The sequence below is a fragment of the Hydra vulgaris genome, chromosome 06 (genome assembly GCF_038396675.1).
Source record: "Hydra vulgaris chromosome 06, alternate assembly HydraT2T_AEP".
Lineage (NCBI taxonomy): Eukaryota > Metazoa > Cnidaria > Hydrozoa > Anthoathecata > Hydridae > Hydra > Hydra vulgaris.
This window is the reverse complement of record NC_088925.1, coordinates 17,047,597-17,073,804: the sequence shown is the minus strand read 5'-3', so window position 1 is coordinate 17,073,804 and position 26,208 is coordinate 17,047,597. Positions and strand designations below refer to the sequence as shown.

Genomic DNA, 26,208 nt, shown 5'->3' with positions numbered 1-26,208 from the left:
TACCGCACAAAAAGAGGTTCGAGTGTACTCTGATTTAGTCGCCTAATTTCTCGTTAAAGCTGGCTTAAATAAGGAGAAATCGAGCCCTCGAAATACAAACCATGCTTTTTATAAAAAATTGCGTATAAATTGTTCAACACACGTGCGCTTCTTTATTTTATACATAATATTATATTAGTTTAAACCTGAATTCAACAGGTTAATTTAGCAAATTAGCTCAATTAATTTTATTTAGAAAACAAATTAGGAATCCTAATTAAGCATTAATTTTTAAAAAAGAATTTAAAGTACAAAATTAATTAAAATATCTAATGCATTTAAAATTTTAAGTGACTTAGGTATTTGTTCTTTATCAATATGATAAGAACAATTACGACTAACTTGAATAATATATAAGAATTAATATATTCCAATAAATTTATTTTTCAATAAGGTAGAAAATGTGTAAAAGATAAATATGCAGTACAAAAACTATATCATGAAGAGCTCAAAAATTTCATTTTAATAATACTGTTAATAGGTATATAAGTTATATAGTTATTAATACAGTATTGATAAATAAATTTAGGCTTATCTAAATTAAAAAGTTGTTATAGTTGCATATGCAAAATATTCATTCATAATGGGTGTTCCTAAGTTTTATCGATGGCTTTCAGAAAGATACCCTTGTCTGAGTCAAACAATCAGAGAGCACAAGGTAAGTTTCTTATTACACAAATTTCTCAGAGTATATTAAATATATATTATATTAGAGCTGTGATATGTAACCAGGGTTAAACTAATTGATATATAACCAAGGTTCTATTACTAAATTAAAACTAATCTTTGATTAGTTTCAAAAGCACAATTTAATTAGTTGATTTAGTAAGTATTAAATCAAAAAAAAAAAAATAAGTTGCATAATAAAAAGATCAACATCCTCACTTGATTTTATGAGTTTTTTTGGGTTAATATTTAGTTTTTATGGTAGATACAACATAAATGACATTGATGCTGTATTAAGTATTTGTTTTAGATTAGATTATGCTATTTTTAAATGACCTTGAATTGTTAGATTCTTTTCAGAAAGTAGATAATTGACAAAAAAGCAACTGTTCGATTATTTAATCTTGTGATGCTCAAGTTTAAATTGTTTTAAAATTAATAAATGCAAATATTTTGATAAATAATATGTAAAAGTAAAAATAATTGTAAATGACATAAAATTTAATACAATTGAATATAAAACATTTTATATATTGAGTAACTTAATAATAGTTTTATTGCTCATTCATGCTTGTTTGCACAGAACTCACAGGAACCATTAAATCTGTGTTAGTGGTGAGAAAGAGTTGCAGCACTTTTTATTAAATGTGAAAAAAGTGTATGCAAATATCTAACTTCAAATTATGTAATGTTAAAACATATATCAGGTTTTACAGTTCTACTTTTACTTGAAAATTGCATTGCAGCAACATCTCCTTAAGTTTGATTTATAAATTTATTTGATATTTTATTAAGTCTTTTGTTTATTAAATAGTGTTTATTAAAACATTGCTCGAACAATAAGTCTTAGGGGCCAAAGTGGTTAACTTGCAGCATTTCTGATCTGAATTGCCATGGTTCAAATCCTTATGCTAGCACTTTTTTTTAAATCTTTTTTCGGTTTGGTAAAATACAAAATAAAATATTTTTGAAGTTCTATAGATATTATATATATAACATATATAAAAATTTTATATACTATAACAAAGGAAAGGGAGAAAATTTTCAAAAAAAGCCTAAAATTTCTAAATACATCAAAACACTAGAAGAAATTTATTGTGCATATGTCCTGATAAAGATTTTTATGTTATTAATATGCTTAAGTAATTAGTCCTAATAAACTGCGAAGGGTCTAAAAAAAGTTAAGGTCTGTATCTTGAAAAAGAAAAAATTTAAAAAGCCCATCCTCCAGAAGATGCTACTGTGGAGGCAAAAAATAATAAATAATAATTTGGATGTTTGTGGTAAGGGGTGAATTTGAACCCTCGCAAAATGACACTGATGACAGCAGATTAAACCATTGAGCTATGGAAGTTTTGCCATGATGTAGAAGCAACCATTTTATAAATCTTTTATGCTGATTGCAATTAATCAACACTTTTTAAGCCGGTTCTCTAAATAAATGCAGCCTTATTGCATAGCAATAAAGTTGTGCTTATATATAAACAATATATATATATATATAAAATATTTTATATAGATGTAAAAAATCCACTTATATAACGTTATATACAGAATTGTGTCTAGTAGAATTTTTTTTTTATTATTTACAAGTCTTTTTTGCTTATACTGTTTTGAATTTTTGTATTTATGTTATTGTATTTAAAAAATTGACTAGATTGAAAAAACACAAAACATTTTGTCTCATCCAAGTAGAAAATTCAAAAATTTTAGATTTGTCATGACTCTCCCCTCTCTTGATAGTTTCTGTTTGCTAAATTTACACCATCTTTTTTTTTTTTTAACATCTTCACTACCAACAAAGCTGCATGCAACTGCTATTAAAGTTGGAAGTTACTGGAAGTGAAAAATGAAGTTTATAGAGCAAGATAACAATTAACAGATGACTTAAAAGTTTGCAAATTATATGAATCAGGAAAGCAAGATAAAGGAAGTGAATTCCAAAGAACTGATGTTCGAAGAAAAAAACTAGATGAATAAGAGGGTCTGGAGCACTTAGGAACAGTCACAGTAAAAGGATGAGACTTAATTGAATAACGAATAACAAGAGAATGAATTTTAGTAGGTGGCACAAGAGACACTAGCTCTTTAGAGCAGTGCTTATTATGGTATTTGTAGAAAAAAGAAAGAGAAGCAGTATTACAACAATGTGTTAATGGTTGGAGGTTGGCTGCAAGAGCAGGTCCAATTATGTTTACAATGCGTTTTTGCACCTTTTCTAAAAGAGAAAGAGCATCATTTGAAGATCTGCCCCAGATATGGCAACAGTATTCCATACAAGGCCGGATTTGAGATTTATAGAGATAGAGAATAGAATCCGGAGTAAGAAAGTGTCAAACTTGATAAAGAGAAGCAACCTTAGCAGATGCTTATTTTGCAAAGGATTAGATATATGGTTTCCAAGAAAGATTAGTAGCAAGAGTTAATCCTAGAAGATAAAAGGTAAATGACTCATCAAGTACATTACCGTCCTTAGTGACGTCATTTGTATAGTGTTATGTACAAATGTCTGCAAGTGTAAACGTCTTTAGCATAAGTTAAGTTTGGGCTGCTATATGAAACAATCATGGATAATATATGTATAATATGAGAAAAATTTCTTTTTAACAATTAAAAGCTAATTACTATTTTTTTTGTCATAAATATATACGGCAAGATTTAAAAAATTTTAAATTTATTACCCTAAGGGGATGCTTTGAATCCTATGAAATGACACTGGTGACAGCACGCTAAACCACTGAACTATCAATGATATGCAATAAGGAGAAAAATAAACCATTTTATAAATAAGCTCTATGTATGTGTAAAAGATGCATGTTAAGTTTTTTTTTGCTCTTAAAGCAATTTTTTAGAATAAAATATTTTACTAAAAAATATTAAAGTAAGGTATAAGTATAGAATAATTCCATGTCAATTGAACCAAAAATTTAAAAAAATGTCATTGTATATCTCAGATTTTGCTGTTTTTATGCCGTTAAGAATATGTAGTATAATAAGAATTACTTAAAAATTTTAGCCTCTAGCTTCAAGAAGATCCTAAAATATGACTATTTTATTTTTAGCAGATATTGGCCAGACTCCTGTTGTCATTCAGAATCACAATGTTTGTTTAAAGCTTTCAAATCACATAACTTTAAAATATTTTTTTTTACTTGAAAATTTGTATTTAGCTATTTTCAGGGGCATCAAATTCAATGAAATGATCAGAAATGTAAAAAATCATTATTAAGTACCTGTAGTTATCACAGGGTGGCTACGCCTCCTAATAAATCCTAAAATATCCTAATATTTGAAAAACCTCCTAAAAAGATCTAAATTTTCCTAAATTATGCTTGAATTTTTTAAAAAATACTCATAAAATCTCCTAATTAAAACTTGGTTTTCAAACTTGAAGTTTTCTTCCGAAGATTCAACTTAAACTTTCAAAGTATTTTAAAATTTTGAATAATATTAAAATTTCATTAAAGAATTTTTAAAATTGTCCTACATAATCCTAGTTTTTTAAGTTTCCTGGTAAAATCTCTTGAAAAATCTTTAATAATCTCGTAAATTCTTCTAATTTTTCAACTCACATAATGTGTGGCCTTCCTGTTATTAGTTTAAATAAATTAATGTAATTTTTTGTATGCCTATTTTTAATCCTCAAGAAACTCATGTGGCCTTGATGGTATTAAAAAAAAAATTACACATCATTTTATATTGATTGATCTTTCAGAAAATATAAAGATTTTGATCTGCAAGTATATGGATTTCAATATAAGGATAATGGAACATGTTCCCTGCTTTTTTGTAGCAGACTATTGCAAATGATTTTTCACTACCTTGGCATTTCTGTAGTGTTAGCTGCATGTTAAAGTTGTATCTAGTGCCCAAGGCACCAAAGGGACTGGGGAATGTGCCTCACTTTTTTGTAGTGGAATCTTGCAATAGATTTTTTACTACCATGCCTGAAACTTTTGACATTTGTGTAGTCCTAATAAATGTATGTTAAAATTGTTTAAAGAACAGACAACCGGAGGGTCCATAGGGCTGGGGCTATGCCCTTCATATTTTCTTTAAATTTTTTGTTTGTTTTACCAATTTTAACAAACTTTGAAAATATCGTCTTCAAAAACTTTTTTGATTTATACTTCTTCCATTCAGTTTTTGATCATTCTGTATTTAATGAACTTTCTTAAAATTTCTTGAGGAAGGAGGTTTTACATTATAATTTAAAACTTTTTAAATTAAATTAATTTAAAAAGTTTTAAATAATTAAAAATCTAAATAACTAAATTTTTAGATTTTTTATTGTGTTATTTTGAGTCCTGTTATTGTTATTATTATTATTGTTGTTATTATTATTGATATTTGTTTGTGTCTGTGTCTGCATGTACACACACACACACACACACACACACACACACACACACACACAAACACACACACACACACACACACACACACACATATATGTATATATATGTATAGTTAGATAGCTAAACCTACCATTTGTGGTAAAAAACAGCTTTTAACAACTCTTTGTATTTTCTAATTGAATTAAGTACAGTTTATGTCAAAACCATTAAATTTAATTGAGGAAATTAATTAAATTTATAGTTTTTTAAAAAACAACAAATGCAAAAATTATTAAACTAAAATGTTTTTATTTTTTTTCTCGTTACATACATTGACTGAAAAATAGATATAACATGCATAGAGTGTTGTTAGACTGTTACTTGACTGACAAATAGGCAGAATATGTGAGAAGTGTTGCTACATTGACTGAGGGTTTTGGTTTGGGCAGGCAATCTTTTGATTAAAAAAAAAACTTTTTAAACTTTTTCTGGTCTTTTAAATTAATTTAAAAAACAATCATAAGCATAAATTTTATGGTAAAAGTTAAAGACCACCAAGCAACAATATATATATATATATATATATATATATATATATATATATATATATATATATATATATATATATATATATATATATATATATATATATATTATATATATATGTATATATATATATATATATATATATATATATATATATATATATATATAAATAAAATTATAGATTCCCGAATTCGACAACTTATATATAGACATGAATGGTATTATTCATCCATGTTCTCATCCAAATGATGAAGACCCGCATTTCCAAATTACAGAAGAGGAAATTATGATGAACATATTTGATTATATTGAAGTAAGTTTTTAATAATCATTTTTTATTTAAATTTTTTATATTAACCCATGAAATTCTCGTATTGTAACTAATAAGTGACCGGGGCCTTGGCCCCAGCTAAAAGTGAAACTTTTTTCAAACCCGGCCCCAGCCTCAGCTAAACTATAAGATTTAGCAGGAGTTGATAGCCAGGACTTCAAAAAAATTTATAATACTTTAGATATTATAATTTTATGCTTACATTTACTATTTATTAAATACTGGCATATATTTATATATTTTTAAACTCTAGTTTACTTCCAACAAGATTGCAACCACTATTAAGTTATGAGTTACTTTAAAATAGAGAATAAGTAAAAATACTAGGAAATGACGACTTAAAAAGTTGTAGGTTATATATAAAAGTAAAAATAAAGACGGCTCATAGTTATATAGTTTTTTTGATGTGCAAGGGAAAAAACTGGGTTAATAAAAGTTTTTATAGCATGAAAGGACAGATAGAGTTAAAGGGTGCAACTTGTTGAATAAGAAGCCAAGCAAGAATGAGTTTTGGTTAATTGTAATAGCTTGTTTGAGCATTGACCATGATTGTATTTGTAGAAAAAAAGAAAGAAATTCAACCTTACAGCAATTGGAGAGTGGCTCAAGCTTGGCAGATCTAATTTATTACTATTATTTTTAATGTTAATTCACCTCTCCAAGGTTAAAAACGTCACTACAGACAAGGAGGCTATTTAATTGTCGTTATAACCCTCTCTCAATTATATAACTCGGAAACACAAACCTTGACAACCAAGGCCGCTGCGCAGAGAAACAAGTTGAACGCGGTACTACCAGGAACGTGGTGGGGATTGAACTCGGTACCTCTCGCTTATGATGCAAGCGTTTCACCACCACACCACGACCGCATTACATTTACAATGTGCTTTTAGACTTTGTAAATGTAATTTAAATCCATAAGCCAAAGCAAGCTATTAGGCTGTTACAGAAAAGAGACGAGCAATCAAAAAGTGAAGATTTTTTTGTACAAAAGTATAAATTTGAGTCGTCAACAAATAGAGACACTTTAGATGTTCAATTTTCATGAAGAATGATATTTTAAATAAGAAACAATACAGGATCAAAGATTTAAGAGTACCATAAGATACCTTGTGGTGCCTTTAAAGTTACTTAAAATAAACAAGAGTGTAGGCCTTCAAGAGTAACTTTATTACTGCAGTTAGTAAGAAATAATTTAGTAGTCTCAAAACCTTTATGTAAATAAATTAATAACAGAGTGAAGACTATTTGTAGGAAAGTTTGAGAGGTCAAAGTGTTTTCTAGAGTTTTAAAATGGAAAAATTGGTACCACTTATTTAGTATTTTTTTTAAATTGAATATTATTAAATATTATATAATTAATAAGATTAAATGTTAGACTTACTTTAGCTAATAACATTGTTGAAGACTAACCACAAGTCTCTAGAACATCTAATACAATTTTTATAGATACAAGATTTAGTAAACTGAGAATAACAGAGCTTAACATCAGACGGGACCTTTTTACATCGGCTTTTTGGAATAATAAAAGGAGATTTGTTCCTAAGAGGGATGTTTTTGTAAAAAAGATGAAATAAATGATTAATAAAGCAACCGCTCTAGATGGTGAAAAAAATATGGAGTAGAATGAGGTTTGACTTAGGTTGAGTAGGTATAAAAGCTTCCAAACCCAGAAGGAATAAAAGCTTCTGAGATGTGCTTTATGCATACATTTATGGATATAAATATCTATGTTTGCTATTTATTTAGATCCTGGCATACAATATCCTTTCATATTTATATAAATTTAAGTATTTATATGGTGTAGTATTTGCCAAAAGAGAAGATGATGATGTAATGGTAATGATGATTATGATGATCATTTTGATGTTTATCTATGCATATATATACAAAATATAATATGAATTTTGAATTTAAAAAATTATAATTTAGGATAAATAAATGTTAATGCAGCCCCGGCTATATTTTATCGAACCCGGCCCTGGCCCCGGTCAAATATCAACCCCGGTCGTTTACTAATTGTAACCTAGTAGTTGAGGCAATTTACTTTTAACTATTATAAAATAGATAATATAACTACTTGGTGCAGTTAAGGCAGTTTTTAATTTATTCAAATTTTATTGTTTAGAATTAGTGTGATTTTGTCAGTGTATTATGTTCGAACAAGAGCTTTAGAACTTAAATTTTTTTTTTTGCTTAAGGTTTTTAATATGTTTAAAGAAACTATATTTGATTTTGAAAACAGCATTTTGATGAGACATTTTAAAATCATACACATAAATAATTTCTAAATATATTTTTGAGGTTTATCCACTTAAAATTTCCATTATTATTAATTTTTATTTTCAGATGTGTGTGTATATATGTATATATTTTATATCATTATTATTTACATTACAGGTTTGTAATGTAAATAAATATCTGTATAAAAATATATATATTAAGACATCTCTAAAATTTTTAAAATCTTTGTTATCGTTTTCTTTCCAGAAAGAAATAAACATTTCAACAATGTTTTCATGGTAGTAAATGTGTGTCATTGTTTTATTAGACATTGTTTCGAATCATTAAACCAAAGAAAAATTTCTTTATGGCAGTTGATGGATGTGCACCTCGTGCGAAAATGAATCAACAAAGAAGCCGGCGTTTTAGGTTCAAAATAACGTTAATTTGTTTCAGTTGTTTATTTTATTTAAATTATTTTTTCTTTATTTTGATCAATTTTTAATGGATTTTATATTTCAATTGTTTTTTTAATTAACTGGTTTTATTTGTTTAATGATATGTCTAGAACAGCTAAAGAAGTTGGAGTTTCTATAGAAAATGCTATTCAACGAGGAGAAACCTTGCCTAAGGGAGAATCTTTTGACTCTAATTGCATTACTCCAGGTATGATTTCATTATGCAAAACTAATTTCCTACTAATTTTTGACTGCCTAAAACTTTATTTTTTTTTTAATTTTGATTGCTTAAAACTTCATATAGTTTTATTTTATTTATTTAAACCAAATAAGATAATAAAGATAATAAATAAAGATAAGCAAGAACAAATAAGAATGCCATTTTAGAATTTATTAAAAGTTTTTATCTGAATAAATGGTATTCTTAGAAACATTTAAGTTAACTTCATCTGAATGAATCTGAACGAATTATATTCTAAGAGCTTTTTTGACAATTTTTAGAACTTTAGACTTTTCTTAAGCCGTGACAATTAATTCTGTTTTTTAAAAGGCAATGTTTGTAATATATTGTTTTTTTCAATTCTATTAAACCTTGTGTAAAAAGGAACAGAGTTTATGGACCGACTACATCAACAACTCAAGTACTTTATTAATTATAAAATTTCAACTGATCCTCTTTGGAAACACTGCGTTGTTCACTTTTCTGGACACAATGTATGATTTTAAATTGTTAGCTCTTTACACAATATATTCTCGTCAAATAACTTATATAGATTTGCTCATGTATACAAACGGTTTTAACAATTATTTTAGGTACCTGGTGAAGGAGAACATAAAATAATGGACTACATTCGCTATTGCAAATCAAAACCTGATTATGATCCAAATACAAGGCATTGTCTTTATGGACTAGATGCTGATTTGGTAAGGTATTCTTTTTTTTTCATAAACTGATTATTCATTTCTTAAACAAATTATTTATAAATTAAATTTGGTTTCCATCATTTAAATTAATTGTTTACTCAAATTTCTTGTGCAACATTCAAATTCCTTGTTCATCATTCTAATTAATTGTTCATCATTCAAATTTATTAAATTTGTTTTATATATAATATATTTAAATCAAATTATATAAAGTTCATTATTCAAACTCATAGTTCACCATTCAAAATCATTGTTCTTTATTCAAAATTATTGTTCAGCATTAAAATTCATTTTCAATTTTCTCTCCTATAAAGTTGCTAGTTCAATAAAAAGCATTAAAAATCATTATAATTACTTGTTCATTATAATCATTATAATTTTCAGGTTTTAGATTTGTTTAGTATTTAAAAATCATTATAATTACTTGTTCTTTACTAATCATTATAATTTTCAGGTTTTAGATTTGTTTAGTATTTAGGACAAATAATGGCTGTATTCATTTTAATTTCATTTAATGCTTGTAAGTAATGTATGCTTTAATGAAAGTTTGTAATGTTTAGATCATGCTTGGTCTTAGTGTTCATGAACCTCATTTTTGTTTACTGCGAGAAGAAGTCAGATTTGGTGCCAAATCAAACATAGTGTTATCTCCTGGAGATCAAGTCTTTCATCTGCTGCATTTATCATTGCTTCGTGAATATCTTGACCTTGAATTTTCTTCTATGAAGGTATCACTATTAATTGCTGCATACTTGATGCATTTTTAAAAAATTTTTGAAAATGCAGAATGACAGTTTTAGTTTTAGGGTTGTGGCTCTGGTGTAAAAATTGTTTTTGACTTGAATAAAAAAAATAATAAAAAAAAGTTTATATCGTGTTAATGAGCTCTAAATACAGCAATTTGTTTAAGTACATAAAATCAAAAATTTTTATGTTATATCGATCCATTATACATACTTATCTATCTGAATTTATTTTATGAAAAATTTTTATGTCTTTTTACTCACTAAAATAAAAAGGTCATAATTTAAAATTAAAGGTTTTTCAATAGAGTTGATTGATACAATTGATTGTATAAGCCTCACATAAAACGTTTTCAATTTTTAGATTTTTACTTTAATCAAATTTAAGACATAAAAACATGCAAAAAGTTTTAAATTTAAAAAATCATACTCTCTAAATGTGTTATATAATAAAATGCATTGTGTTTAAAAAGTATCGAATCAAAAGTGTATCAAAAAAAAAAGTTGCTCAAAAGTTCATTTTGAATCTTAAAAAGAGCAAAATTTTATAAAACTTTAAAAAATAATAATCATTAGAATATAAAAAAATAATCATTTTATATAAATCCTATTATTTTAAACTTTATGAATAAAAACTATAAAAATTATTCAATTATCGACTATCAAAATGAAAAGTTTTTGTATATACTAAAATACTACAAAAATAAAATTTTTTTCATGTTTAAAAAAATATTTATTTTTTGTAGTATTTTGATTACAAATCAAAATACTGCAAAATAAAAATGATTACAATATTTGAATTTTTTACATTATTTCACTTCATTTGAGAATGATTTCCAGCTTCAACTGGAAAATAATTGAAGTGTTATCTCTGGGTATTAATTGAGTGTTATCTCCCATTTGCTGATTTTTTAATCAAAACTTATAATTATATTGAAGTAAAAACATGTTTAAATCACCTTATACTTTGAAATTTATATAAATCAAGTTTTTTTTTAAATAAATATTTTTTTCATTTTATTAAAGATGATTTTATATCAGTTTTGTATTTGTAGGTTCTATTTATTATTTAAGGTCTTGATCTTATAACTTTTACATATTCTATATATATATGCATTTTTAATTATTTTTTAATTATATTTTTATTTCATATGATAAATTTTGTTGTACATTTACAATAATCGCTTTCTTGTTCTGCTGTCTTGTAGGATTATTATAGCCAAGTTGTTTCTATAATTGCTTATCTATCTTTAACAAATATTTTCGGTCTCAAAGTTTTTATCCATAAAATTTTATCCCTTGAAAATTTTATTAGACCAAAATGCACTTTGTGAATTTAATATAAATTTATTTTATCTTTTAGATCTCATTGTAATTGACTATTATCCTTTGATTCTTTAAGAGTCTGATAGTCATGCTTGATCTAGGCATAGACTTATTTATCAGTTTGCTGATACAAATGTTGTTATATCAGATTATATAATTTATTACATTTGATAATTTGTTGTTAAATCAGGTTTGAATTCTCTGACTATTTTTTTATTTGAATTTATTTGCCAGTGCACATTAATTGATTTTATTTGCCACTGCACATTAATTGATTTTATTTACCACTGCACATTAATTGATTTTTTTGTTTTTCTTTTTTCAAAGACTTTATTACTTTTAATGCTATATTTGATCAAAACTTTTCTTTTTCTATCAATATTGTTGTTATTTATGACTCTTAATGGCAGCTGTTGCTCATCACAATAAATTTTCTGGGTCTAGTACTACTGATCCTACTGGCACTGAAGCTCAAGACTTTAGTCTAGATCAATCTCAGATCATACTCAGATGGTTAACTTTGTTACTTATTTTTGAGAGAATTCATATACATATTTATGTATAATACATATGTATTATACAATAGCATTATGCCATATAATATACCCATATTACATATGTATGTAATATTTGTGTATTGTTTCTGGCTCTAGCTGAGTTTGTGATTCATGGTATTTTTTGTGACGATTCTTGAACTGGTTTCTTATTATTGTACAAAAAGTGTTTTTTTTTAATAATCTCCTGGGTTCAATGCCAGATGGCAGGCATAAAGCTTTTATTTCAAGCCTCAATCTCATCTTCTTGCACAGCTGCTATTTTTAATAAGCCTCAGTCTCATCTTCTTGTTGCTATTTTTAGTCACATTCATCATCTTTTTTCATCAGAACTCTCTTGAAAACAAATTTATTTTTACGTTAGAAATTGATGCTGAGGTTTGTTATTCTCAGAATACTAAATTTTGTGTTTTATAGTAAAAGTTATTGTAAAAAGGTGTTAGGTTCCAGAAACTTTTTGAAGGTATTTAACAATATTTATTTAACAATATCATTAATAAAGGCAAATCTAACATTCCATCTATTATCAATGGATCTTATTACCTCACCTAGGGATAAGTTAAGTATTTGCAGGGAATTTTTTTAACTTTAAACTTATTTCTTGAATTTAGAAACCACACTTTTTGTGGCATCAAACAAAATTAAAAACATTCAAATCTGATCTTCTAAACAAGCTCTCTTTGTGAGTTAGGAAAGCTTATAAAATTATTGAATACTGCATTCCTTATTTCAGTATTAAAGTTGCCTTAAATGGGCAACACTCATTTTCATTTCCAGTAAACTTTACGGTACCACAAGGTTCCATGAAAATAGAACCTTGAGGAAAAAGGTTCCACACTTGGTCCTGTAATGTTTTATGTGTTTATTTTTGCTAATGATGCTATTAATAATCTTACCTAAATATATATATAAATAAACATTAAAGTTATATTCAATCCAAAGTAAATTTTAACTTAAATAGCTGGCTGCTTTGTTGAAAGTAAATTTAAAATTAAGTTTTGTTAAAGTTTGTTTATGCAGGATATAAATATGTATAGAACTATAGAAAATGTAATAGTTATTTTTGGTTATAAATTTATTATTTATGGTATTTTTTTAAATTATAATTGGTGGTAGTATCAATTTTTTTTTAGGAGAGTCTTGAGTTTGAATATGATTTGGAAAAAATTATTGATGATTGGATTTTTCTTGGCTTTCTTGTTGGAAATGATTTTGTACCACATTTGCCACATATGCATATTAATCATGATGCTTTGCCTTATTTCTACAGTGTTTATAAAGATTTTCTAATTACTGCAGATGGTTTTTAATTTTTTTTTCTTTTTTATACAATCATTTTATAGATATTTTTCAAAAATATTTAAGTATTTGTTATAGCATAAGTATCCTGCTATGCTCTTGATGTTATAGTATGAAATATTAATAAGATGATCTTAAACATCTTTTATCAATATTAGGTTATATCAATGAAGGAGGTGTTGTAAATTTGACAAGACTAAAGCAGTTTTTTGGTTGTGTCAGTGATGTAAACATTTTTTATTGTTTTATGCTTATTTATTTATTTTTCGGGTTTTTTTTTTAATATTTAATTTTGTAAAATTCTTTTGTAAAAATTTTCGTTAAAAATTATATGCTTCTTTATTAAACTAACTCACACCTATAAAATTAATAGTTTTTATAGTTAGCCTAATTATATCTTAAATTTGTTATTGTCCAATAACTTGTGAAAAAAGAAAAAATTTCTTTAATTGTGTTGTAGTTTGATTATGAACTCTTTGCTGAATGGAAAAAAACCTCAAGTGGTGTAAAAAATAAAAATGAAGAGAATGATAAAAAGGTTTGTTTTATTAAATGTAAGTTGTAGTGACAAAGCATCATGGGATGCTTAAAGCAATAGTAAATATTGATCAATATTATATTTGTCCCCTACATTTTAGCCAATACATATAATTCAGTTAACTTGGTTTTAATAAACATAATTTATTTTTCTCAATTTGATAGAATTTTGAAATGATTTTGATAAAAAAATGATATTTTATTTCCTCAGTTAGAAAAAATAATAGACTGGGATGTTTCATTTTTCTTAGTTTTACGAGATTATAACTTTTTATATATGTATAGATTAAAAAGTAGGATAAGGGTTAAAAAGTGTTATTATGTGAATTAAGGATTGAGATTACACAGGTTATAGAATAGTGTTACTGAGTTCAATGGGATAGTTTTTAAAGTATGTAAATAATTTAGCAGTAAAAGTGCTTTAATAGAGCATACCTTTGTAAGCCAGAGGATGGAGCTTTTTTCTTTTTTTTAATTTCTTCAATTCCATTCTTGTATGGTTTGGACAAGTTTCCATAATGCTATTTTCTTATTTATATTTAGTTTTATTTGATATTATGGAAGAGTTATTAAACATGTTGCGGTTTACAGACAACTGTAATTTTTCTACAAATAGTATTTTACTTTTTTTTTTTTGTTTAAGCACATTTATGGATTGATGATAAATTTAATTTATTGAGAGTGTGAAAAATAGCAAGCATGAAGTTTAAATGCTGACTATATTTGTAACAGACAACTTAAGTAAGTCATAAATATGTTTTAGTTGCCTGAAGGGTCCCCCAAGAAAAAACACTGGTTTTAAACAATTTTTGAATTAAAAATATTTTAGGGTCCCCCAAGACCTTTGAGCGTATAATGATTTTGAACATATAGTGAGTTAAGTTATCAATTGTTTTTATGAAAAGATGATTATTTTTAAAGTTTTTATATAATTTCGCTTCTTTTGAGACCCAACAAGACATGCTTTTGAAAAATTTTTTTTTCTTAATATTAGGGACCCATTATATGTTCAAGGTTCTTGGGGCACCACTAAAGATATTTTTTATTCAAAAAAACTTTTAAATCTAGTGTTATTTTATCCTATAGAACACATTTAGAGGTAGAGAGCAGACTTTTTAAAAAAAAAATTGTTTTTAGGACCATCCTAATATATAATACACACATACAATATATACATACATAATATAAAACATTCGTTTTACATTATAATAATATCATTTATAAAATTCTCAAACAAGTTGTTTTAATTAATAGAGATCATTGTATATATTTAAGCCTAATGTTACTTGATGTCCAAGTGAAGTGTATCTATACATAGTAGTGCCTAAATGCCAACTGTAATAATGGTTTATTGGTAGAGCACTTGCTTTGTTAACAAGAGGTATGGAAATCAAGACCCCTTTCCTTGTACCATGGAAGTGCTTAACTTGTTTTTCAATGCAGCATCCTTGTTTATATGTATAAATACATATTTGGTTTTTTCTATTAAACAAGTTTGTAAACAACTTATTGCTAATCAATATATTTATAAAGTTCTTTACAAAATTATATTGTAATATCTTCAAATTCTAAATGTTGTACAGAGCACTGTTCTTTTGCTTCATATTCAATTTTTAAACTTCATTATGCTTTTATACTCCTTTCATTATTATCTATTTTCATAAATTTCTATTCTTCTGTTCATTATATTTTTTCCAATTTTATCGTATTCATATAGTTTTTTCCATGAATACAAGTTTTAAGAGAATGTTTAAGAATCTTTTTTTTCTTTTTAACGCTCTTTGCTTTCTGTTAACTCTCAACTTATAATAGAGAAGATTTATTAAATATTAAATTTTATCATGCAGATCAAAATAAAGACCTAAAACTGTGAAGCCTTGATTTTTGGTATTTTTTTTTAGTACTCATGGTTTTGTTTTTAATTTTATTGCTTTCTGTAAAAAAGCTTGACTCAACCCAAAAAGACTCATTTTAAACTAATGAAATAAACTTATACATAACACTCAGTGTAATATCAGTAACCTTTAGGGTATGCTCTACGCTATGTACTTTACATGTACACTTAGTTCTTTACTGAAAAAGAGATTGGTCTAAATCTAATCCCTATTTCATATTGTTGCAATTGTCGTTGGTTAGTTATTATTTTTATTAATGGGATTTATGTAACAGCAAGATATTGTTAAAGTAGTTGTAATTAAATGTCTATAATAAAAATCTACTTTTTATTTCTTATATTTATAAAGCTCAAAGTTTTATTTTGATATTTAGATTTAGTCTTTTTTTTTTTTTTTTTTTTTTACATTTTTAGATTTTTTCATTGGAAAATCCTGATGGAACAGAGGGCTTTGCAAACGCATTTGCAAATTTTTCGTTTAATGGAAGTCTGCAGAAAAAGAGCAAGAAATTGATAAAAGTTAAAGGATCAGATAAAGATCTAACAATAGTTAATGAGTTTACAGAACACAAACAAAATTATTATGCAGAAAAATTTGGTATGAATGTCAAAAACAAGTAAATCATTTCACATAGTTTTTATTATTATGTTATGCTACTCTAATGGTGAGAAAATGGCAGTAGTCTACTTTAGTGGTGGGTGTATAATGATGGGGTTCTATAGTATTGGGGGGATGTTGATTGCTTTTATATTAGGTAAATGCTGACTAGTTAAGTGGTGGGTATGTGGTGGTCAACTTAGAATTAAGACTAATGTTATTGTAAAAATTAAAAAAAAATAATACAATACAATTATATTGTATTGTAATATTACAGAATAAAAAACTTTTTTTTTTAATATTGCTGTGATAAAAACTAATTACTATTACTATTGTATTGTTTTTGTTCTAAAAATAAAGTAAAATCCCAAAACTATTGTGTTGTTTTTGTTCTAACAATACAATAAAATCCCAAAACTATTGTGTTGTTTTTGTTCTAACAATACAATAAAATCCCAAAACTATTGTGTTGTTTTTGTTCTAACAATACAATAAAATCCCAAAACTATTGTGTTGTTTTTGTTCTAACAATACAATAAAATCCCAAAACTATTGTGTTGTTTTAATGAAATAAAATTACAATAACTATTTTATTTTTTTTGATGAAAAACGATTGTAATACTTATTGTAGTGTATTGTATTACTATTTACTTAATTACAAATAACATTGAGCTCAAGTGTCAGCGTGGCACTCATTGCAATTGGCTTCGGAAATACCGTCAGTTACAAAAATTCATCGAGGTAATATACTTAAATATCCAAACCATTGTGAAATCAAGATTCATTTAATTTAGAAATGTTTCAAGAAATGTGTATCATTGTTAAAAAATTTAAAAATATGAAATAGTTATATAAAAATATAAAACAGTTGGAACCAAAGACAGAAACAACTGAGACAGCGGGTTAGAAAAAAATGCACTGGAAGATTTACATTAGGCGTCCAAGAGATATTATATCTTATAGGTTGTTTAAAATTACAAGGCAGCCCATTTACTTGTGAATCAAATGTCAATAAATATATTGAAAAAGAAAAAGATCTGTTAAATGTCAAAAACGATTGATGAATGGGATGTTTATTTTAGTAATACAGTTGATCATAGCAGCAAAGGTCCATTTTATTTAAAATCATAATTGTTAATAAAAATACAAAAAAATGCTGTCTTATGTCTACAGTAGAATAAGCTAATAATTTAAGGTTTCTACTTTACTTGGAAAGTCCTCAAAACAATTCACAATTAACTACAATGACTTTTTTATAGTTATAGGTACTCCAAGAAGAACTAAGTGTCTTATCACAAAGCATCGTGGAAGAGCATTTTAACTAGGAAGTTTACACCACATTCCTTACCTATGTCGCTTTCTGGTCAGAGCCAAAATTAAACCTCAGACCTCTCGATTCTGAGAAAGAACTCAAATTACTGCACCACGGCTGCGATGAAGTTATTTTTTATTTTTACTAGTAATTGTTAAAAATTATTCCGTATATGGTGTAATTTCATGTATAATGCCTAATTTTTTGTTGTATTGATAACTACACCTAATGATAACATATTTTATAGACAAAACGAAAAGAAAAATATTTACCACGGATTCTACTTTGATAATAAAAATGATTTCAATAAATTAAACGATTGATTGTTTTGTCAAAATAATCACTTTTATTGAAATTGAAGTAAAAGGCTAAATATTTATAATGAAAAAAGTTAAGTAATTCAAAATCACCATAAAAAATTAATTAAAAAAATGTGGTTAAACTACTAATAAAAATTCAAAATTTTTAATTTTGGACTTTCCCCCCTCACATGTTGGGAGTGAATCAGAATAATAATAATAAAATATCAATTGAATAATGCAAAATATATATTGAATTGTAACCACCTTTGTTGTGACTAAACAATTGAGATTCGCTTTTTGGAAAGGTTGCAAAACTAAGATTCTTCAAGTGATACTTAAGTAACCCTTAGTGATGTTAGTTAGTATAGCATTAGGAAATAAATTTAAAATAGAATTACAGCTGAATTACTGTTTTAGGAAATGTTCCAGAAGTCATATCAAGTAGAGTTGTTTGTGTCGAGAGTTTTAATACCATCATTAGACCACTTTATATTTGGAAACTTAAAATCACCAACAATGAAGCAGCCATCGTAGGGCTTTCTATTTCATCGCTGCAAAACAAGATCCTAAGTCCATTTTTGCTGTTCTGAGAAAAAGGCTTTTAAAGTTTTTAATTCAATTCTGTGTTTGATCTTCATAATTAAACCAAATTGTTTTTAAAATACTTATAGAATATGTTATTATTATAAAAAATTTAAGTTTATAAGAAGCAACAATGCAAATGGACCTAAGATAATCTTAAAATTATATAAAATATGACAAACTAAATTAACTATCTACAAATTAAATTGCAGCTGCAAAACAAGGCCTTCTTAAGTCCGTTTTGGCTGTTCTGAGAAAAAGACATTTAAAGTTTTAAACTTAATGCTTTTGATTTTTTTTTTTATTAAATCTACTTGTTTTCGCTTAATTGTTATATGTTTTAAGTATTTTAAACCAGAAAAATTTTTTTGTTTTGCCAAAAAATGGACTTATAATAGTTTTGTTTTGCAGTAACGATGTCTCTTAATTATTTTTTTTAGGACATAAGATATTTGAACTTAACCATAGTTGCAAAAGTTCAATCAATTTTGGTTCCATACTTTGTGAGATGACTTGTGCACCTAAGGAGTATTTTAAACCAAAAAAGTCAATTTTGCTAAAAATGGACTTAGGTTAGTATTGCTTTGCAGCAATGATTTAAGCTTTGAGCTAATTTTAAGGATTCAGCTATATATTTTATTAAACTAGCATCATTTAGTCTTGATATACCACAGATAAATATGTTTGTTGATAACTTTTAGATACCTAAACTTGTTGGAAAATTTTTTTAAAAAACTGATTAACTTTATGAAAATTAAATACATCAGTATTATAGATAGCTACACTGCCACCTCGATATCCCTCTTGGCAATCTTTTTTTTAAAGCGAGTTATTGTTTTAAATACAATAGCTTATTATTATTGTACTTGTATTATTGTACTTTGCTTTAAAACGTAATTCCATCATACTTGCTACTTAAAAAATTATATATTGTTTTATTATTTATGAGTTAATGCAGTTTGTTTTAATTTTTTAGATATAAGTAAATAAAAAGTTGCTCACTATTTGAGTTATTAGTCAAGATTATTATTAATGCTAAAATAAAATAGTCTAAAAAAGTGTTGGTAATTCTTAGCTATATAGTAATAGTACAAATTTCTAATGTTGCCATGTTTATATAAATGCATATTATTTTTAAGAGTAACAACTTTTTAAAAAGAATTTTGGAAAAAGTTGGCTTGGGCCCCTAATAACTATGGGCCTAAATTTGGCTAACACTATTATATATTTAAATATGTCCTCTGAATAAATACCTAGACCTTAAGGTTGCCTTAGTTTGAATTCAGAGGATCTAATCATCATCATGAAAACTCTGACTTGAGCCGCTGGAGATCTGATTTAGTTGATGTTCATCATCTTCTGAATCAGTTTCTTCAAATTGAGGTTAAAATATGGCTGAAGAAAATAGGTTCAAATATGAAGAAGTTGATGTTTCAGTTAAGTGGTTTTTTAGCAGTTTCTAATGGAGCTGACCTGGCATTAAATCCCAGTGTCTGTTGAATGTATTTGTGCTTTACTGGAGTTGAGGTTCTTCTTGAAAGGATAACTGACATAAAATTGTTCATGGAAGCGTCTAAATCTTTAGAGCTGGCTTCTCCTTTATGCTTATAGGACTTTTGCAGATGGACCTTCAAGTTGGCCTAAAAAAAGTTATTTCAGCATTTTATTTAAATTAATTATTAAGTATTTGAAAGAAAACAAACAATATAATAAAGTCAAATAATTTTTTTTTAATAAATTTATCCAATTACATTTGAATTTCGTCCAAAATCAATGTGATGAGTACTTACTCTGAGAAGATTTTTTGTAAGTTATAAAAGTCTGTGGGACTTTTTTTTTAATATTATTCGCCTACCCAAGACTGATAGCCTCTACTGTTGAGGAGGCTACTTTATTGTGGATACAACCCTCTTTAAAATCTTTAACTACATAACACAAATCTTGACAAAGAAGGTCTCTGGGCGGAGAAACAAGGTAAGAAACAACTTGTCACATGCTGAGAGGACCATTCATCAGTAGTGAAAACAATGTAAATACTTTAATATCAAAGAAAACAATGTTTTTCACAGCTTTTTTGACAGCCTCATACACGATGGGATGTTTGTTCTGAGAACAGGTCCTAGCAGAGTGAGTTGTGTACTGAAAACAATTTTAAACAGTTTAATTAATTCAGGCTCTGATCTAGTGAATCTAAATAAAATCATCCAAACCAAACCATTACAATAACACTTGGCATTTGAGGTTTACTTTACGATTAGTATAAAAGGTAAGCTTATTAGGGGTTCTTTTATTAAAAAAGGTGTTTCTATGAGGGTGCAGATTTTACTGTCATTATTTTTACTATACAAATTCCACACCCGAAAATCCGGTTATAAGTTCTTTTGTTTTACTATTGGTTTTGGCAGGAACAGTTGTGACGCTCAATACTGCTAGAATCACTAGCCATTTAAAATATTTTAAAAAATATCAAAAGATTCAACACACCAAAATATGCTTCATTACTAAGTGTGCTCAAGATTCTCTATATCTCTTCAATTCAATTTTCAATTCAATTCAATTCATATATATTCTGAAATAGTTGTTACATTCACGGAAGTTTACAAATAGTACATGTACTAATCTTAAGTAAAAACCTTGTAAATAAAAGCTACTAAATATATTGTTAATGTTAATAGTAATAATCGTCCACAGCTGTAACAAAGCAAACATTAAAAGTTAAAGGAGTAAAATACTAATAATGATAATAATAAGAGTGGTAGTAGTAACAATACTAACAATACAATGATAAGAGTATAATGATAATAATAAAAATAAAATGACAACAATAAAAATAATTACAATAATCATAAAAAGAATAATAGTCATTTAGTATTAGTCACACACATACACCTTTTATTAATGTGATTTATATTATTATCATATTTTATTAATGTGATTTATACTATACTGTGATTTACAAACTCAAATAGATAATCAAATATATTAATAAAGTTGGTTATATAAACCCCTTACACGACAGTAATTATGAAAATATTAGAATATAAAATTATGTTCATACACACATTATGTTACATACACACATATATAGACACATATATAAACACACATATATATACACACACATACATACACGTATACATATATATACATACACATACACACATATATACACACACACATATATACATGCATATATATATATATACATACATACATACATATATATATACATATACACATATATATATATACATACATATACATACACATTCACACACACAAATATATATATATAAATATATATACTTACATACACACGCACACATATATATACACATATAAATATATATACAAACATACACACATACACATCCATGTATATACATACAAATATATATACAAACATACACACATACACATCCATGTATACATATACACTTACATACATATACACTCACACTTATTCACATGAGCTTATCACAAACACTTATACATATATACGCATATCACTGGATTTATAAACTGTATTTGATTAGGAAGGAATGGAATAGGTTACTCTTAAAAACATAAATTGAATGAAGAGCTTTTAGGTCATAGGGAAGGTTATTCCAAGATTTTATACTTTGGTTTTTTATGGACTTATATCCATAAGTAACAGAACGATGATTTAAGACTGCAAGATTGAGATTATCAGTTGATCGAAGATAGTATCGGTTATTTGCATTTTTTGGGAAGAAATTGTTGAAGGTAAGAGGTAGGTTTTTGTGTTGGTGGTTCCAGACAAACTGGCAATTCAAGAATTGAACAAGGTCACATAGTTTAAGGATCTTAGAAGTAAGATAAAGCACATTAGGATTGGATTTGTAATTCTGAAAATGTATTATTTTTAAAGCTTTGTTTTGAAGATGAGATATCCTTAAAACTTCTTGCTGTTGAGATTGTCCCCATATTTGACAAGCGTATCGTATATACGAGCCAAAAATGGCATGATATATGTTTAACAATGCTTTCAGATTGACATAATGGCGAACTTTAGCCAGCATTCCATTTGATCTGCTCAATTTTAAGGCTAAGTCTTTGAGGTGGGATACAAACGATAGGTTGGAATCAATTATAATTCCAAGATATTTGATTGAGTTTACAGGAATGATTTTCTGGCCACTTAATCTGAAGTTTAAATTTTTATTGATTTTTGTTTTTTTAGATTTGAATATGACCAGTTCAGTTTTGTTACAGTTGAGGGAAAGCTTATTTGAGCGAAGCCACTGAATTAAATTGGCAAGATCATGATTAATGTATTTGTTAATTTTTTTTAAAGATTTGATAATGAGCAAGTTAGTATCATCAGCAAAGTGGTAAGGAGTTGCATACTTAATTGAGTTATTGAGGTCATTAATATAGAGAAGAAAAAGTAGTGGTCCTAATACTGAGCCTTGAGGAACACCGTTGGAACATTTTATTTGAGTAGATTTTGAGTCACCGACTGAGACAAACTGAGATCTGTTGTGAAGATAGGAGGTAAACCATTTAAGAGGTATTCCTCTGATTCCATAATATTCTAATTTCTTGAGTAGGATAGAATGATCTACTGTATCAAAAGCTTTTTGTAGATCTACAAAGACACCGCATGCAAAGTTTTTATTATCAAGAGCTTTTCTAATTGACTCAGTTATTTTTATAAGTGAGTGAGTCGTGGAATGATCAGCACGAAACCCATACTGGTGTTTGTAAAGGCATTTTAATTTATTCAAAAATGCATAGAGCCTCTTATGCATAGCTTTTTCGAAGAGTTTGCTTAGGTTTGAAAGAAGAGAGATAGGTCGGTAGTTAGACATATCCATTATAGAACCTTTCTTAAATATTGGAATGACTTTAGCAACTTTGAAAGCATCTGGGAATAAACCGTTTTGAAATGAGTTATTTATAATAATACTGAGAGGTTTAGAAATTATGTCTGGAATAAGTTTAAGAAGGAATGTAGGAAGGCTATTAGGACCAAAGCTTTTTCCAGTTTTAAGAGTGGTTTTAATAAGACCAGAGATTTCATTCTCTGTGACAGGATCAATAAAGAACGTATTAGAATTTGGAGAGTTGAAATAGTCAGTAAATTTGGATGTTGAAGGTATGTTTTTGTTTTGAAGTTTGTTTTGGATAGTAACAAAAAAGTTGTTTAATATATTTGATACAGTAGTTGGATCTGTTATAATATTTTCTTTCAATTTAAGTTTGAGAGTTGAACTATAGTAGGAAGGTTTATTGTTAATGATTTCTTTTATCCCTTTCCAAGTATTCTTAATATTGTTTAAGTTTTTACTAAAATAGGTTGTGTAATAAGATTTTTTACTACTTTTTAGTAGATTGCTGATTCTGTTTCTATAAAACTTAAATTTAGAAAACAGCTCATTTTTAGTACTAATATCTTTACATTTTGTGTGTTTTTTATATAGTTTGTTTTTAATAGAAATAGACTTAAGTATGCCATTGGTGATCCATGGTTTTGATTTAAGTTTAATTTGCTGCTTAGTTAGTTTTTTGTATGGAGCATGTTGGTCTAATATTTTTTCAAATGTCTTTAAAAGAAAACTGATAGATTGATTTACATCATCATCTTTTTTAATATAAAGGGCCCAGTTAATGTTGGAAACATCTTCAATAAATATATTTTTGTTAAAGTTCTTGAAGCATCGCCTGTAGAATTTACTTTTTTTAGGGTGATTAGTTTTTCTTGGAATGCAGATAAATTGAGCCATATGATCAGATATTGAGATAGTAAGATTGCCAGAGATTTGGTCAGGTGAATTAAAGTTTATAAAGATGTTATCAATAAGTGTTTGTGATTTAGCTGTTATGCGTGTCGGTAGAGTAATAACAGGATGTAGTGAAAAAGAAATAAGCGAGTCAAGGTAGCTAGATATAGGGTTTGATTCATTATATTTTAGTATATCCATATTAAAATCCCCCATAAGTAAAATACTTTTTTTTTCAATATTTAGCTTATCTAATAGTGGAGTTAAATAATTATTAGTGAAATCGTCTTGATTCATAGACGGATGTCGATACATGCAGCCAATTATTATATTTTTTAAGTGAGGCTTTATAATTTCAACAAAATGGATTCAAGATATTTGAAAGAGTAGATCTTTAGGTCGTTGCGAACTATGTAGTTTAAATTAGAGTTTAGATATAGAAGAGCACCCCCTTTTTTAGCCTCAGTGGGACAATGCTCAATGTTAAAACCATTTATAGATATGCTTGTTATATTTGAATCATTTACATATAACTCTTAATCTTAATAACATATAATCTTCAATAACTTGTACAGCTTACTAACCACTCTTAAATATGAAGCCAGCCGATCAAAAAGTAATAAAAAATAACAACTAATAAATAATAATCTATGTATAATTAGGAGATATGCACACCCTTGTGTCAAAGAATTGTCATAAGAAAAAAGTTAATGTCAAAGAGTATTACGTATGATTGTGGAAGAACTACTTTTCCTCTAACAAACTCATAAGTGAATTTGGTTTTTTAATGATTTACCTGGAAAATGCAGCAAAATAAGAATCAAACATCATAACCTTGGATTAACTGTTAATAAAACCAGTTTTTATCATGTTAATAGTGATATGTGCCAAACGCAAATGTAACTGGCCTTTGCATTTGTAGACTATTTGATAAGCATTCTGTGGTCTGGATTATTGTAAAATGTTCTGTAACTAAAGTTAAAGAAAACTATTCAATTTCTATTTAATATTTCTTTTACCCATCTTATAACATATTTTATGTTGAATTATTATTGTTTATACCATTATATTACATTGTATTCACATAAACTTTTAATTAAGTTCGAGTATTTAATTTTGGTCTGGTTAATCCCTTTTATTAGCAACAAAATGGGTGCTTTCTGTTTTTTTGACCCTGGTAACTTTCAATATTTAAAAGTTTGATTTAAAGCCTAAGAGTACCGCTCATCCCATCTATTATGATTCAGTTTATCAAATAATACTACAATCAGTCATAAAATATTAGTTGTAACCTGTTTCAAGGTTACATGGTATGGTGACTGGACTATTAAAACATCGCCTATTTCTAACATAACAATTTTTTTTTATCTTATTATTGTATTATAATATTATTATTGTATATTATTATTGTATTATAAAGACAAATTACAATACAATATTTATTTTAATTTTATTGTAGTGTTACAATATTTGTAAATCTTGGATATTGTTATTTTTCTTGAATTGTTATTTTTCTTGAAAATTAATTGATATTGTTATTTTTCTTGAAAATTAATTGAATAACTATAGTTGTTTCTGATATATTTTTTTAAGTGTTGAGATGCAGACAATATGTTCAAATTATGTTACAGCATTACAATGGATATCACACTATTACTTCAATGGTTTGCAATCATGGAGTTGGTAAGCATATTTTTGAAATTGCCTAAAGTGAATACAAAATCTTACTCAATTTTTAGTTCAATTTGTATTCACTATATTGCTTATAAAGTGACAACACTTAATGTAAA

The 26,208-nt window shown here is 26.7% G+C and overlaps 1 protein-coding gene across 1 annotated transcript in view; it reads left to right on the top strand.

Annotated features, from left to right (window-relative positions):
* Positions 1-427: 427 nt before the first annotated feature.
* LOC100204338 (5'-3' exoribonuclease 1) overlaps positions 428-26,208 on the top strand; it is a 63,799-nt gene continuing 38,018 nt past the window's right edge. Inside the window, exons 1-12 of the mRNA XM_065799393.1 lie at positions 428-697; positions 5,770-5,901; positions 8,471-8,571; positions 8,711-8,808; positions 9,205-9,314; positions 9,414-9,524; positions 10,085-10,252; positions 13,281-13,449; positions 13,605-13,672; positions 13,907-13,984; positions 16,292-16,494; positions 26,012-26,101. Coding sequence (XP_065655465.1) covers positions 623-697; positions 5,770-5,901; positions 8,471-8,571; positions 8,711-8,808; positions 9,205-9,314; positions 9,414-9,524; positions 10,085-10,252; positions 13,281-13,449; positions 13,605-13,672; positions 13,907-13,984; positions 16,292-16,494; positions 26,012-26,101 — 1,403 coding nt within the window. The 5' untranslated portion in view covers positions 428-622. The remainder of the gene's footprint in view (positions 698-5,769; positions 5,902-8,470; positions 8,572-8,710; positions 8,809-9,204; positions 9,315-9,413; positions 9,525-10,084; positions 10,253-13,280; positions 13,450-13,604; positions 13,673-13,906; positions 13,985-16,291; positions 16,495-26,011; positions 26,102-26,208) is intronic.